Genomic DNA, 15,661 nt, shown 5'->3' on the forward strand with positions numbered 1-15,661 from the left:
ATGTGGATGGCAGTGTTACTGATGCAGTGGATAGCAAATTAAAAGCCACATCACTCAATGTGACCGCTCAGCTCATTGTACAGACGGCAGTGTTTATTTCTCAACTCAATCAACCTCTTCCTCACCCCTCACTTCCCATTTCTCTATTCTTCTATTTTAATCAAATTCCCTGGGAACATGGTTACAGTGGCAGGGAGATTGGAGGGTTTTTCGGGCCTGAGTTAAAGAGAACAGCAGCTACAACGCGGCCCACCACTTACGGTCCTCACTGAAGTCATCGACGAGAATGATCTCATGGACGAGGTAAGCAGGAGTCCGGTTCAGCACGCTGTCATGGGAACAAGACACAAAGCAGTCAGTCACTCAGGAAGACCCAACTGTGGGATCTCACCACAGTCTGAGGGAGTTAATCAAAGGACAAATTAGAGTTCATAACCTGCTCAGATATGTTATAACATGCCTCTGAGACAGGAGGAACGTAAACATGCGCCTTCTATCCCAGAGGCTCAGACACTACCGCTGCACCACAAGAGCCCTCAAACAAGGAATTTACCAATGACCTCCAGTCTACGAATCACAGTCCACATTCCAATGACAGCCAGTCTACCAATCACAGCCCACTTACCAATGACAGCCAGTCTACCAATCACAGCCCATGCATCAATGACAGCCAGTCCACCAATCACAGTCCACTTACCAATGACAGCCAGTCTACCAATCACAGCCCAGCTCCAATGACACTCAGTCTACCAATCACAGCCCATTTACCAATGACAGTCAGTCTACCAATCACAGCCCATGTACCTATGACACACAGTCTACCAATCACAGCCCATGTACCAATGACAGCCAGTCTACCACTCACAGCCCATGTACCAACAGCATGTGGTTGACCTAACAGAATGACTGACCAATGGTGACCGGCTGATCAACTCTTACCCTCCTATAAAATGAAGTTCTATTTGTAATGACTTGCTGTTCAATCTGAGGACTGAATCCTTCCTGTGGAATGAGCTTGTTGTCAGGATTCTATAAGAATTCTGTGCAGCGTGAACTCAATTGACAGGGTCATTGCGAGAGAAAAAAAGAGAGGGCTTTCCACCCCCAGCTATGAATGCTGGGATAGGTATACCCAGAGTCAGTCCAACAACAGACAGATGGTGAACCTCGGTCAGACATGAAGAACGTGGAGACAATTTGAAGAGAAAGTTGATGAGAAAAAAGTGATGGGATTTATTTTATTCATCTGAACGTGTGCCTCAGGTCCCAGCAAAGTCTGCTTTCACTGACGGTGCCTTTTGGAGACTGAATTCTCGAGAGAGTTAGTCAGGAAGTAATTCTCAGTCAGGGTCAGTGAGTGAAGAGAAATCACAAACAAGAGCAAATGACATTTATATCGAGCTCTGAATGGCATCACCTGTCCCCAAGTGATTTAGGAAGTCCCTCATTTTATTTATAAATGATATGCCTGGATGATAAATGGTAGGAGCTGGAGCTGGATGAACTTTGGATCATTCGGGAGGCAGAGGGGGTTATTGAGAGGGGTTACCAGGGGGTAGTCACACCTCAGGGAGAAGAGGAAGGGAGATGGGTTACAGTCAGGAGACAGGAAGGGAATTGCTGGCAGTGCAGGGGTCCCCCGGCGCTGTTCCCTTCAACAACAAATATACCACGTTGGATATTGTTGGGGGCAAACCACTTACCAGGGGAAAGCCAAGGGGCACAGGGCTCTGGCACAGAGTCTGTCCCTGCTGCTCAGAAGGGAAAGGGGGAAGAGGAGCAGAGCATTAGTCATTGGGGACTCCATAGTTAGGGGGACAGATAGGAGGTTCAGTGGGGACGGGAGAGAGACTCACGGTTGGTGTGTTGCCTCCCAGGTGCCAGGGTTCATGATGTCTCTGATTGTGTTTTTGGGATCCTTGAGAGGGAGGGGGAGCAGCCCCAAGTCATGCCCCACATCGGCACCAAAGACATAGATAGGAAGAGAGAGATGGGGATTAAGGCAGATATTCAGGGAGCTCGGGTGGAAGCTCAGAGTTAGGATGGACAGAGTTGTTGTCTCTGGTTTGTTGCCCGTGCCCCGTGCTAGTGAGGCAAGGAATAGGGAGAGAGAGAGAAGTTGAACACGTGGTTACAGGGATGGTGCAGGAGGGAGGGTTTTGGGTTCTTGGATAATTGGGGCTCTTTCTGGGGTAGGTGGGACCTCTACAAGCAGGATGGTCTTCATCTGAACCGAGGGGTACCGATATCCTGGGGGGGTGGGGAATTCTCTAAGGCTATTGGGGTGGGTTTAAACTAATCCAGCAGGGGGATGGGAACCAAAACTGTAGTTCGATAATACAGGAGGATGAGAGGAAGGTTTCAAAGTCACAAGGCACCAGCAAGCAAGAAGTTGGTTTGAAGTGTGTCTACTTCAACGCCAGGAGCATCCGGAATAAGGTGGGCCAACTCGCAGCATGGGTTGGTACCTGGGACTTTGATGTTGTGGCCATTTCGGAGACATGGTTAGAGAAGGGACAGGAATGGGGGTTGCAGGTTCCAGGATTTAGATGTTTCAGTAAATACAGAACAGATAGTAAAAGAGGGGGAGGTGTGGCATTGTTGGTCAAGGACAGTATTACAGCAGCAGAAAGGATGTTTAGAGACTCGTCAACTGAGGTAGTGTGGGCTGATGTTAGAAACAGGAAAGGAGAGGTCACCCTGTTGGGAGTTTTCTATCGGCCTCCGAATAGTTCCAGAGATGTCGAGGAAAGGATAGCAAAGATGATCCTCGGTAGGAGCGAGAGTGACAGGGTAGTTGTCATTGGGGACTTTAATTTTCCAAATATTGACTGGGAATATTATAGTTCAAGTATTTTAGATGGGTCAGTTTTTGTCCAGTGTGTGCAGGAGGGCTTCCTGACACAGTATGTAGACAGGCCAACAAGGGGTGAGGCCACATTGGATTTGGTACTGGGTAATGAGCCCGGCCAGGTGTTAGACTTGGAAGTAGGTGAGCACTTTGGTGATAGTGACCACAATTTGGTTATGTTTACTTTAGTGATGGAAAGGGATAGGTATATACTGCAGGGTGTAGGTTATAGCTGGGGAAAGGCAATTATGATGCGATTAGGCACGATTTAGGATGCATAGGATGGGGAAGGAAACTGCAGGGGATTAGAAATGTGGAACTTATTCAAGGAACAGCTAGTGCGTGTCCTTGATAACAATGTACCTGTCAGGCAGGGAGGATGTTGTCGAGCGAGGGAGTGGTGGTTTACTAAAGAAGTTGAATCTCTTGTCAAGAGGAAGAAGACGGCTTATGTTAGAATGAGATGTGAAGGCTCGGTTAGGGAGCTTGAGAGTTATGAATTAGCAAAGACAGACCTAAGAAGATCCAGGAGGGGACATGAGAAGTCATTGGCAGGTAGGATCAAGGGAAACCCTCAGGCTTTCTTCAGGTATATCAGGAATAAAAGAATGACTGGAATAAGATTCGGGCCAATCAAGGATAGTAGTGGGAAGTTGTGTGTGGAGTCCAAGGAGATAGGGCAAGTGCTAAATGAATATTTTTTGTCAGTATTCACACTGGAAAAAAACAATGTTGTCAAGGAGAATACTGAGATCCAGGCTACTACACGAGACAGGATTAATGTTCACAAGGAGGAGGTGGTAGCAATTCTGGAAAGTGTGAAAATAGATAAGTCCCCTGGGCCTGATGGGATTTATCCTCGGATTCTCTGGGAAGGCAGGGAGGAGATTGCAGAGCCACTGTCTTTGATCTTTATGTCGTCATTGTCTACAGGAATAGTGCCAGAAGATGGAGGATAGCCAATGTTGTCCCCTTGTTCAAGAAGGGGAGTAGAGACAACCCTGGTAATTATAGACTAGTGAGCCTTACTTCGGTTGTGGGTAAAGTGTTGGAAAAGGTTATAAGAAATGGAGTGGCATGGTGGCTCAGTGGTCAGCACTGCTGCCTCGCAGCACCAGGGTCCCAGGTTCGATTCCAGCCTCGGGCGACTGTCTGTGTGGAGTTTGCACATTCTCCCCATGTCTGTGTGGGTTTCCTCCGGGTGTTCCAGTTTCCTCCCACAGTCCAAAGATGTGCAAGTCAGGTGAATTGGCCATGTGTATTAGTCAGAGGGGAATAGGTCTGGGCGGGTTACTCTTCGGAGGGTCGGTGTGGACTTGTTGGGCTGAAGGGCCTGTTTCCACACTGTGGAGAATCGAATGTAATCAAAAAATAGAATTTAGAATCAACACAAAAAATAGGATTTATAGTCAGCATGGTTTTGTGAAGGGTAGGCCGTGCCTCACAAACCTTATTGAGTTCTTTGAGAAGGTGACCAAACAGGTAGATGAGGGTAAAGCAGTTGATGTGATGTATCTGGACTTCAGTAAGGTGATTGATAAGGTTCCCCACCGTAGGCTATTGTACAAAATACAGGATTGAGGATGATGTGGCAGTTTGGATCAGAAATTGGCTAGCTGAAAGAAGACGGAGGGTGGTTGATGGGAAATATTCATCCTGGAGTCCAGTTATCAGTGGTGTGCTACAAGGAACTGTTTTGGGGCCACTGCTGTTTGTCTTAATGACCTGGATGAGAGTGTAGAAGGCTGGGTTAATAATTTGTGGATGACACAAAGGTCGGTGGAGTTGTGGATAGTGCTGAAGGATGTTGCAAGTTGCAGAGGGACATGGATGAGCTGCAGAGCTGGACCGAGAGGTGGCAAATGGAGTTTAATGCGGACAAGTGTGAGGTGGTTCACTTTGGAAGGAGCAACAGGATTAAATAGTAAGATTCTTGGGAGTGTGGATGTGCAGAGGGATCTTGGTGTCCATGTACATAGATCCCTGAAAGTTGCCACCCAGGTTGACAGGGTTGTTAAGGAGGCATACAGTGTTTTAGCTTTTATTAATAGAGGGATCAAGTTCTGGAACCATGAGGTTATGCTGCAGCTGTACAAAACTATGGTGCAGCCGCACTTGGAATATTGTGTACAGTTCTGGTCACCACATTGTCAGAAGGATGTGGAAGCTTTGGAAAGGGTGCAGAGGAGGTTTACCAGGATGTTGCCTGGTATGGAGGGAAGGTCTTACGAGGAAAGGCTGAGGGACTTGAAGCTGTTTTCGTTAGAGAGAAGAAGGTTGAGAGGTGACTTAATAGAGACATATAAGATAATCAGAGGGTTAGACAGGGTGGACAAGGAGAGCCTTTTTCAAGTATGGTGACAGTGAGCACGAGGGGGCATAGCTTTAAATTGAGGGGTGATAGATATAGGACAGATGTCAGAGGTAGTTACAGAGAGTAGTAGGGGTGTGGCACGCACTGCCTGCAACAGTAGGAGACTCGCCAATATTTAAATGGTCATTGGATAGACATATGGATGAAAATGGAATAGTGTGGGTTTGATGGGCTTCAGATTTGTTCCACAGGTTGGCACAACATCAAGGGCCGAAGGGCCTGTACTGTTCAATGTTCTAAGGAGGTAATGTGAGAGATGAATTCTCACGAGTCCTCCCTTGTCCTGTTCCTTCTTCCAAAGTACATCATCCTCACATTTATCAGCGTTAAATTCTATCAGCCACTATCCTACCCATCTGACCACTCCGTTTATATCTTCTGAGAATCGAACCCTTGTCTCCTCATCATTAACCACCCAGCCAATCTTTGTGTCATCCGCAAACTTGTGTATCAACCCTTCACAAGCTCATCTCCGGTGTTTGTGAATATTACAAATAATAAGGACCCCAGCAATCATTCCTGCACATTGGGCTCCAGTCTCTCCAACAGACTTCTACCACCATCCGCTGACTCCCATCGCCACCCAAGTGTGGACCCACCTGCCAACTGTGCCACCTGCCTCCACAGACAGAATCAGCCCCTCGGGAAAACTCCACCCGGTTTGTTAGGCCTGACCTCCCACTGACAAAGCCGCGCTGACTATCCCTGATCAAACTTTGAAGGGAGATTTATTTTCCCCTTCACTATTTCCTCCAAAGGTTTCCCTCCCACGCACACGCACACACACACACACACAATCACACACACACGCACACACACGCACACACACGCTCACATACTCGCACACACACTCAATCACACACACACACACACACACACACACAAACACTCATGGACACTCAATCACACACACTCTTACTCATAGACACTCAATCGCGCAAACACATTCAATCTTACACACACATGCACTCATAGACACTCAGTCACACGCACACACACACTCACACAATCACACACAGACACTCAATCTTACACACACACACTCTCATAGACACTCAATATCACACACACGCACATTCACACGCAATCACACGCACTCTCTCTCACTTACACACACACTCAATCACACACACAATCAAATACACACACACACATGCTCACACACACATGCTCACACACACAACTTAATCTCGCACACACACACACATTCAATCACACACACTCAATCTCACCCACACAATCACACGCACACGTGCTCACACAGACACACTCAATCATACACACTCACTCTCTCACACATTCTCTCTGTCATGTTTGCTCTCACACACTTTCTGTCACACTCACTCACACTCTCTCTGTCACGCTTGCTCTCTCACACTCTTTCTGTCACACTCACTCTCTCACACACACACTCACTCTGTCACACTCTCTCACGCACACTCTTTCTATCACACTGGTTCTCTTACACACACTCTCTATCAAGCTCGCTCTCTCACACAGACTCTGTTACACTCACTCTCACACACTCTGTTACACTCGCTCTCTCTCACACACACTCTCTGTTACACTCGCTCTCACACACACACTCTCCGTTACACTCAGTCTCTCACACACACTCTCTCAGTTACACTCGCTCTCTCACACACACTCTGTTACACTCGCTATCACACATACTCTCTCTGTTACACTCGCTCTCTCACACACACTCTGTTACACTCGCTATCACACACTCTCTGTTACACTCGCTCTCTCACACACACTCTCTCTGTTACACTCGCTCTCTCACACACTCTCCCTATCATGCTCGCTCTCACACTCTGTTACACTCGCTGTCTCACACTCTCTGTTACACTCGTTCTCACACACTCTCTCTGTTACACTCGCTCTCACACACTGTACACTCGCTCTCACACACACTCTGTTACACTCGCTCTCACACACTTTCTCTGTTACACTCGCTGTCTCTCACACTCGCTCTCACACACACTCTCTCTGTTACACTCGCTCTCACACACTTTCTCTGTTACACTCGCTGTCTCTCTCACTCTCTCTGTTACACTCGCTCTCACACACACACACTCTGTTACACTCGCTCTCTCACACACACTCTCAGTTACACTCGCTCTCACACACACACTCTCTGTTACACTCGCTCTCTCACACACACTCTCAGTTACACTCGCTCTCACACACTCTCTCTGTTACACTCCCTCTCACACACACTCTCTCTGTTACACTCGCTCTCTCACACACTCTCTGTTACACTCACTCTCACTCACACTCTCTCTGTTACACTCGCTCTCACACACATTCTCTCTGTTACACTCGTTCTCACACACACTCTGTTACACTCACTCTCTCACACACTCTGTTACACTCACTCTCGCACACACTCTCTGTTACACTCACTCTCTCACTCACACTCTCTCTGTTACACTCGCTCTCTCTCACACACCCTCTCTCTGTTACACTCGCTCTCTCACACACACTCTCAGTTACACTCTCTCTCACACACTCTCTCTGTTACACTCGCTCTCTCACACACTTTCTCTGTTACACTCGCTCTCACACACACACACTCTCTGTTACACTTGCTCTCACACACACTCTGTTACACTCGCTCTCTCACACACACTCTCAGTTACACTCTCTCTCACACACTCTCTCTGTTACACTCGCTCTCTCACACACTTTCTCTGTTACACTCGCTCTCACACACACACACTCTCTGTTACACTTGCTCTCACACACACTCTGTTACACTCGCTCTCTCACACACACTCTCAGTTACACTCTCTCTCACACACTCTCTCTGTTACACTCGCTCTCTCACACACTTTCTCTGTTACACTCGCTCTCACACACACACACTCTCTGTTACACTTGCTCTCACACACACTCTGTTACACTCGCTCTCTCACACACACTCTCAGTTACACTCTCTCTCACACACTCTCTCTGTTACACTCGCTCTCTCACACACTTTCTCTGTTACACTCGCTCTCACACACACACACTCTCTGTTACACTTGCTCTCACACACACTCTGTTACACTCGCTCTCTCACACACACTCTCAGTTACACTCTCTCTCACACACTCTCTCTGTTACACTCGCTCTCTCACACACTTTCTCTGTTACACTCGCTCTCTCACACACACACACTCTCTGTTACACTCGCTCTCACACACACTCTCTCTCTTACACTCACTCTCACACACACTCTCTCTGTTACACTCGCTCTCACACACTTTCTCTGTTACACTCGCTGTCTCTCTCACTCTCTCTGTTACACTCGCTCTCACACACACACACTCTGTTACACTCGCTCTCTCACACACACTCTCAGTTACACTCGCTCTCACACACACACTCTCTGTTACACTCGCTCTCTCACACACACTCTCAGTTACACTCGCTCTCACACACTCTCTCTGTTACACTCCCTCTCACACACACTCTCTCTGTTACACTCGCTCTCTCACACACTCTCTGTTACACTCACTCTCACTCACACTCTCTCTGTTACACTCGCTCTCACACACATTCTCTCTGTTACACTCGTTCTCACACACACTCTGTTACACTCACTCTCTCACACACTCTGTTACACTCACTCTCGCACACACTCTCTGTTACACTCACTCTCTCACTCACACACTCTCTGTTACACTCGCTCTCTCACACACACTCTCAGTTACACTCTCTCTCACACACTCTCTCTGTTACACTCGCTCTCTCACACACTTTCTCTGTTACACTCGCTCTCACACACACACTCTCTCTGTTACACTCGCTCTCTCACACACACTGTTACACTCGCTCTCTCACACACACTCTCAGTTACACTCTCTCTCACACACTCTCTCTGTTACACTCGCTCTCTCACACACTTTCTCTGTTACACTCGCTCTCACACACACACACTCTCTGTTACACTTGCTCTCACACACACTCTGTTACACTCGCTCTCTCACACACACTCTCAGTTACACTCTCTCTCACACACTCTCTCTGTTACACTCGCTCTCTCACACACTTTCTCTGTTACACTCGCTCTCACACACACACACTCTCTGTTACACTTGCTCTCACACACACTCTGTTACACTCGCTCTCTCACACACACTCTCAGTTACACTCTCTCTCACACACTCTCTCTGTTACACTCGCTCTCTCACACACTTTCTCTGTTACACTCGCTCTCTCACACACACACACTCTCTGTTACACTCGCTCTCACACACACTCTCTCTCTTACACTCGCTCTCACACACACACTCTGTTACACTCGCTCTCTCACACACACTCTCTGTTACACTCACTCTCACACACACTCTCTCTGTTACACTCGCTCTCTCACACTCTGTTACACTCACTCTCTCACACTCTCTCTGTTACACTCACTCTCGCACACACACTGTTACACTCACTCTCGCACACACTCTCTGTTACACTCACTCTCTCACTCACACTCTCCCTGTTACACTCGCTCTCACACACACTCTCTGTTACACTCGCTCTCTCTCACACACCCTCTCTCTGTTACACTCGCTCTCTCACACACACTGTTACACTCGCTCTCTCACACACACTCTCAGTTACACTCTCTCTCACACACTCTCTCTGTTACACTCGTTCTCTCACACACTTTCTCTGTTACACTCGCTCTCACACACACACACTCTATGTTAAACTTGCTCTCACACACACTCTGTTACACTCGCTCTCTCACACACTCTCAGTTACACTCTCTCTCACACACTCTCTCTGTTACACTCGCTCTCTCACACACACACACTCTCTGTTACACTCGCTCTCACACACACTCTCTCTCTTACACTCGCTCTCACACACACTCTTACACTCGCTCTCACACACACACTCTGTTACACTCGCTCTCTCACACTCTGTTACACTCACTCTCTCACACTCTCTCTGTTACACTCGCTCTCACACACACTCTGTTACACTCGCTCTCTCACACACACTCTCTCTGTTACACTCGCTCTCACACACACTCTCTCTGTTACACTCACTCTCTCTCTCCCACACTCTGTTACACTCGCTCTCTCACACACACTGTTACACTCGCTCTCTCACACACACTCTCAGTTACACTCTCTCTCACACACTCTCTCTGTTACACTCGCTCTCTCACACACACACACTCTCTGTTACACTCGCTCTCACACACACTCTCTCTCTTACACTCGCTCTCACACACACTCTTACACTCGCTCTCACACACACACTCTGTTACACTCGCTCTCTCACACTCTGTTACACTCACTCTCTCACACTCTCTCTGTTACACTCGCTCTCACACACACTCTGTTACACTCGCTCTCTCACACACACTCTGTTACACTCTCTCTCACACACACTCTGTTACACTCAGTCTCTCACACACACACTCTCTCAGTTACACTCAGTCTCTCACACACACACTCTCTCTGTTACACTCGCTCTCACACACACACACACTCTGTTACACTCAGTCTCTCACACACACACTCTCTCTGTTACACTCGCTCTCTCACACACACTCTCTCTGTTACACTCGCTCTCACACACACTCTCTCTGTTACACTCACTCTCTCTCTCCCACACTCTGTTACACTCGCTCTCTCACACACTCTCTCTGTTACACTCGCTCTCACACACTCTGATACACTCGCTCTCTCACACACACTCTGTACACTCGCTCTCACACACACTCTTTCTGTTACACTCGCTTTCTCGCACGCACTCTCTCTGTTACACTCGCTCTCTCACACAGACTCTGTTACACTCGCTCTCTCACACACTCTCTGTCACACTCACTCTCTCACTCCTTCTCTCACATGCTCTCTGTGTCTCTCACATTCCCTATCTCTCTCTCTATCTCACATTCCTTCTCTGTCTCCCTCACACTCCCTCATTCACGTGCTCGCTCTCTCTCCCTCACACACAGAGACACACAATGCATGGGGTATTGCTGTGTTCGGTGCTGAGCTCAGACTGCAGTCAGTGAGGTGCTGGCTCTTACCTTCGGACCGTCCGCAGTAGGGCAGATCTGGCTTCGTTGTGGAGTGTGATGATGATGCTGGTGGGAGGCAGGTCCGCGCTGTACTGCTGCATCGAGCATCTGTGAGGAGACACAGAGAATAACCATCAGGAGCATCTGTGTAACCCACTCCCCGACTCCTGGAACAAGACTCTGGGTCCGTATCTGTGGAGGGACACATCTGAAATTTGAGAACGACTCAGTTTACGACATCTTTTTGTATCTGAGGCACCACGTTCTGAGTTCAAACCCCATCCCAGAGTTTGAGTGACAAAGATGAAGGTTTTTAATGCCACTGCAGTACTGTGGGAGTGCCACACTGTCAGAGGAGCCAATGTTCAGATAAGACATATGTCTCTGGCCCTTTGAAAGATCTAGACAAAGAAGAGCTAATGGTTATTTTTTCACTAATGCTTCAAAAGCATGTTCTCACCGTGCTCTTTGCGGGAGCATCCTGGGGTATACATTGGCTGACACATTTCCCACTGGGCTGACACTGTCACTTTAACAAGGTTATTCTGTCCTTGGGGTTTTTTCAAAAGAGGTCTTCAAGGCAGAGGTGCTGAAATGTCTGGGATAAAAGGTTCCATGCTTCAGCAGATGATTCCTGACTGGCTCCTCTCCCTGAAATCTCTCCTGCCTGGAAGAACCTGTGTCTGAGTTTACATTTTTTTGCCAAGGGGTGTGTTTATGGGACGTTACGGGAATTGGAACAGCTCTTCTGTTGTATTGAGTTGCTTGAGTTTTCAAACAGTTGTGATTCCAAAGTCCACTTCCTTTTATTTGTGTTTCAACCGGAGTGTTTAAATAAATTCTGTTTTGCTTAAAACCGAGTGGTTTGACCAGCTGCATCGCACCTGGAATATCCACTTCACATCCACCTTCAAACTAAGGAAACATTTTGGTCCAGGCTAACTAATTAAAATATTTGGAGGGGGTTCTGGCCTGGGCCATAATGACACATTACGACAGGAAACATGTTTCAAAAGTCGTAACTTGACTGTAAACCTCTAGTATGAGGCCTGAGAGATAGAAACCACAGCGAAAGGTTTAGGGTCAGGAGCAATATTAAAACAGGTCAGACAATGAGGAAAACTGGGATTGGCTGAGGCATTGGCACTCGGAAATCAGACAAAACTCCCAGCTCAATTTGTAAAAGGCACACAGAATGGGTCACTTATAGAGTCATAGAGATGTACAGCATGGAAACAGGCCCTTCAGCCCAACCCGTCCATGTCGACCAGATATTCCAACCCAATCTAGTCCCACCTGCCAGCGCCCGGCCCATATCCCTCCAAACCCTTCCTATTCATATACCCATCCAGATGCCTCTTAAATGTTGCAATTGTACCAGCCTCCACCACATCCTCTGGCAGCTCATTCCATACACGCACCACCCTCTGTGTGAAAAAGTTGCCCCTTAGGTCTTTTTTATATCTTTCCCCTCTCATCCTAAACCTATGCCCTCTAGTTCTGGACTCCCCGACCCCAGAGAAAAGACTTTGCCTATTTACCCGATCCATGCCCCTCATAATTTTGTAAACCTCTATAAGGTCACCCCTCAGCCTCTGACACTCCAGGGAAAACAGCCCCAGCCTGTTCAGCCTCTCCCTGTAGCTCAAATCCTCCAAACCTGGCAACATCCTTGTAAATCTTTTCTGAACCCTTTCAAGTTTCACAACATCTTTCCAATAGGAAGGAGACCAGAATTGCACGCAATATTCCAACAGTGGCCTAACCAATGTCCTGTACAGCCGCAACATGACCTCCCAACTCCTGCACTCAATACTCTACCAATAAAGGAAAGCATACCAAACGCCTTCTTCACTATCCTATCTACCTACGACTCCACTTTCAAGGAGGTATGAACCTTATTGTAACAATCTAGAGTTGATTTTTCAATCAATCAGCACCTTTCGTCCCTCACAGTGTAAACATAGACTATAAAACATTACAGCGCAGTACAGGCCCTTCGGCCCTCTATGTTGCGCCAACCCTGTCATTCCAATCTGAAGCCCATCTAACCTACACTATTCCATGTATGTCCATATGCTTGTCCAATGACGACTTAAATGTACATAAAGTTGGTGATTCTACTCCCATTGCAGACAAAGCATTCCATACCCTTACTACTCTCTGAGTAAAGAAACTACCTCTGACATCTGTCCTATATCTATCACCCCTCAATTTAAAGCTATGCCCCCTTGTGCTCACCGTCCCCATACTCGGAAAAAGGCTCTCCCTGTCCACCCTATCTAACCCTCTGATTATCTTATATGTCTCTATTAAGTCACCTCTCAACCTTCTTCTCTCCAACGAAAACAGCCTCAAGTTCCTCAGCCTTTCTGCATAAGACCTTCCCTCCAAACCAGGCAACATCCTGGTAAATCTCCTCTGCACCCTTTCCAAAGCTTCCACATCCTTGTTATAATGCGGTGACCAGAACTGCACTCAATACTCCAAGTGCAGCCGCACCAGAGTTTTGTACAGCTGCAGCATAACCTCGTGGTTCCAGAACTCGATCCCTCTATTAATAAAAGCTAAAACACTGTATGCCTTCTTAACAACCCTGTCAACCTGGGTAGCAACTTTCAAGGATCTGTGTACATGGACACCGAGATCTCTCTGCTCATCTACATTACCAAGAATCTTACCATTAGCCCAGTACTTTGCATTCCGGTTACTCCGACCAAAGTGAATCACCTCACACTTGTCAGCATTAAACTCCATTTGCCACCTCTCAGCCCAGCTCTGCAGCTTATTGATGTCTCTCTGTAACCTACAACATCCTTCGTCACTATCCACAACTCCACCGACCTTAGTGTCGTCTGCAAATTTACTAACCCATCCTTCTACACCCTCATCCAGGTTGTTTATAAAAATGACGAACAGCAGTGGACCCAACACCGACCCTAGTGGTACACCACTGGTAACTGGGCTCCAGGATGAACATTTCCCATCAACCACCACTCTCTGTCTTCTTTCAGCAAGTCAATTACTGATCCAAACTGTTATATCTCCCACAATCCCATTCCTCTGTATTTTATACACTAGCCTACCATGTGAAACCTTATCGAACGCCTTGCTGAAATGGTGATGGTAAAGGATGGTCTTGGTCAGGAATTCTGGCATTCCTGCGCTTATCCAGATGACTGGAAGGTTCAGCCTCTCAGGAAGACCATCTTATGGAAAGGGAGGGAGATTGTTGGGCTCTGAGGTCGAGGGTCATGGTGTATGGATGACCAAACGCTGCCATGTTGCTGGTGTTCAGCATGAGGGCAATAGAAGGTAAAAATAGGGATGGTTTTGCTACAGGGGCTTTAGAGACACCAAACTGATTATCGCTTACTAAATTAAGAAAGGGTATGAGAGGGGTGTTTGTGATGCCATGGTGATGTCCCTACCTCTGGAGCAGGAGTTCAAGTCCCACCTATTCCTGATGGGTGTCATAGCATCTCTGAACTTCATTTGAAAATATTTCTACTCACATGAGAAGCAGTATAAAGCAGATGGCTGAAGTTACTCTGCCATTTTGATAGGGATTTGGGGGGAGGGTGGGGGGATTGTGTACCTGATGAGGGTTGGCCAAATGAGAGTGTGCCCATTAGAGTTACAATGTGAGCGTATTGAGATCAGCTTATCTATCTTTCCTGGAGAAGGGCTCATGCCCGAAACATCGACTCTCCTGCTCCCTGGATGCTGCCTGACCTGCTGCGCTTTTCCAGCAACACATTTTCCAGCTCGGATCTCCAGCATCTGCAGTCCTCACTTTCTCCCAGAAGATCATATTGAGACATTCAGGATCCCTCAGGAACGTTCAGGGTGGAAACGGAATGTTTTCCCTCTTAGGAGACAGGGGACGTGGTTTAAGAAGAAAGGGTCTCCCATTGGCGATGGACGGATGAGTCTGTGGAGTTTTGTTACTCAGTGGCTAGGTTTTTGGGTGTTTTTGAAACTAAATTGGATTGACTCTTGATTGGTTAAAGTCAGACAGGAAATGAAGACCCACAATTTGATTAGCCAATGATCTTTCTTGAATAAAGGAGCAGATGTGAGACTCATACAGCATGGAAACAGGCCATTCAGTCCAACTAGTCCATGCTGACCACAGCCCTAAACTCAACTAGTCCCACCTGCCTGCACGTGGCCCATGTCCTTCCAAACATTTCCTATTCACGGGCTGATCCTAGTGTCTTTTAAACATTATAATGGTGCCCACATCCACCAATAGTTTGTGATTCAGATCTTGGTGACCCATCTCTCCTTTCACATTCTGTAGCTCCCAGCTGACGGTACGTTTCTGCTGATGCAGCCAGTTTGCACGCTGAGGGGTTTCACACAGCCAGCAGGTTTGAGAATGGTTAATATTCAACATGAAACAGCAGCG

General features: G+C 47.4%; 1 protein-coding gene across 2 annotated transcripts in view; it reads right to left on the reverse strand.

Annotated features, from left to right (window-relative positions):
- The window catches only part of galnt14 (UDP-N-acetyl-alpha-D-galactosamine:polypeptide N-acetylgalactosaminyltransferase 14 (GalNAc-T14)), a 205,891-nt gene that overhangs the window by 71,934 nt on the left and 118,296 nt on the right, over window positions 1-15,661 (reverse strand). For both annotated transcript variants that reach the window (XM_060855677.1, XM_060855685.1), the window contains 2 exons: window positions 11,257-11,355; window positions 261-328 (listed from right to left, as the gene is read on the reverse strand). In XM_060855677.1, the coding sequence (XP_060711660.1) occupies window positions 261-328; window positions 11,257-11,355 (167 nt within the window). The remainder of the gene's footprint in view (window positions 1-260; window positions 329-11,256; window positions 11,356-15,661) is intronic.

This window comes from Hemiscyllium ocellatum, chromosome 3 (genome assembly GCF_020745735.1).
Source record: "Hemiscyllium ocellatum isolate sHemOce1 chromosome 3, sHemOce1.pat.X.cur, whole genome shotgun sequence".
Taxonomy (NCBI): Eukaryota; Metazoa; Chordata; class Chondrichthyes; order Orectolobiformes; family Hemiscylliidae; genus Hemiscyllium; species Hemiscyllium ocellatum.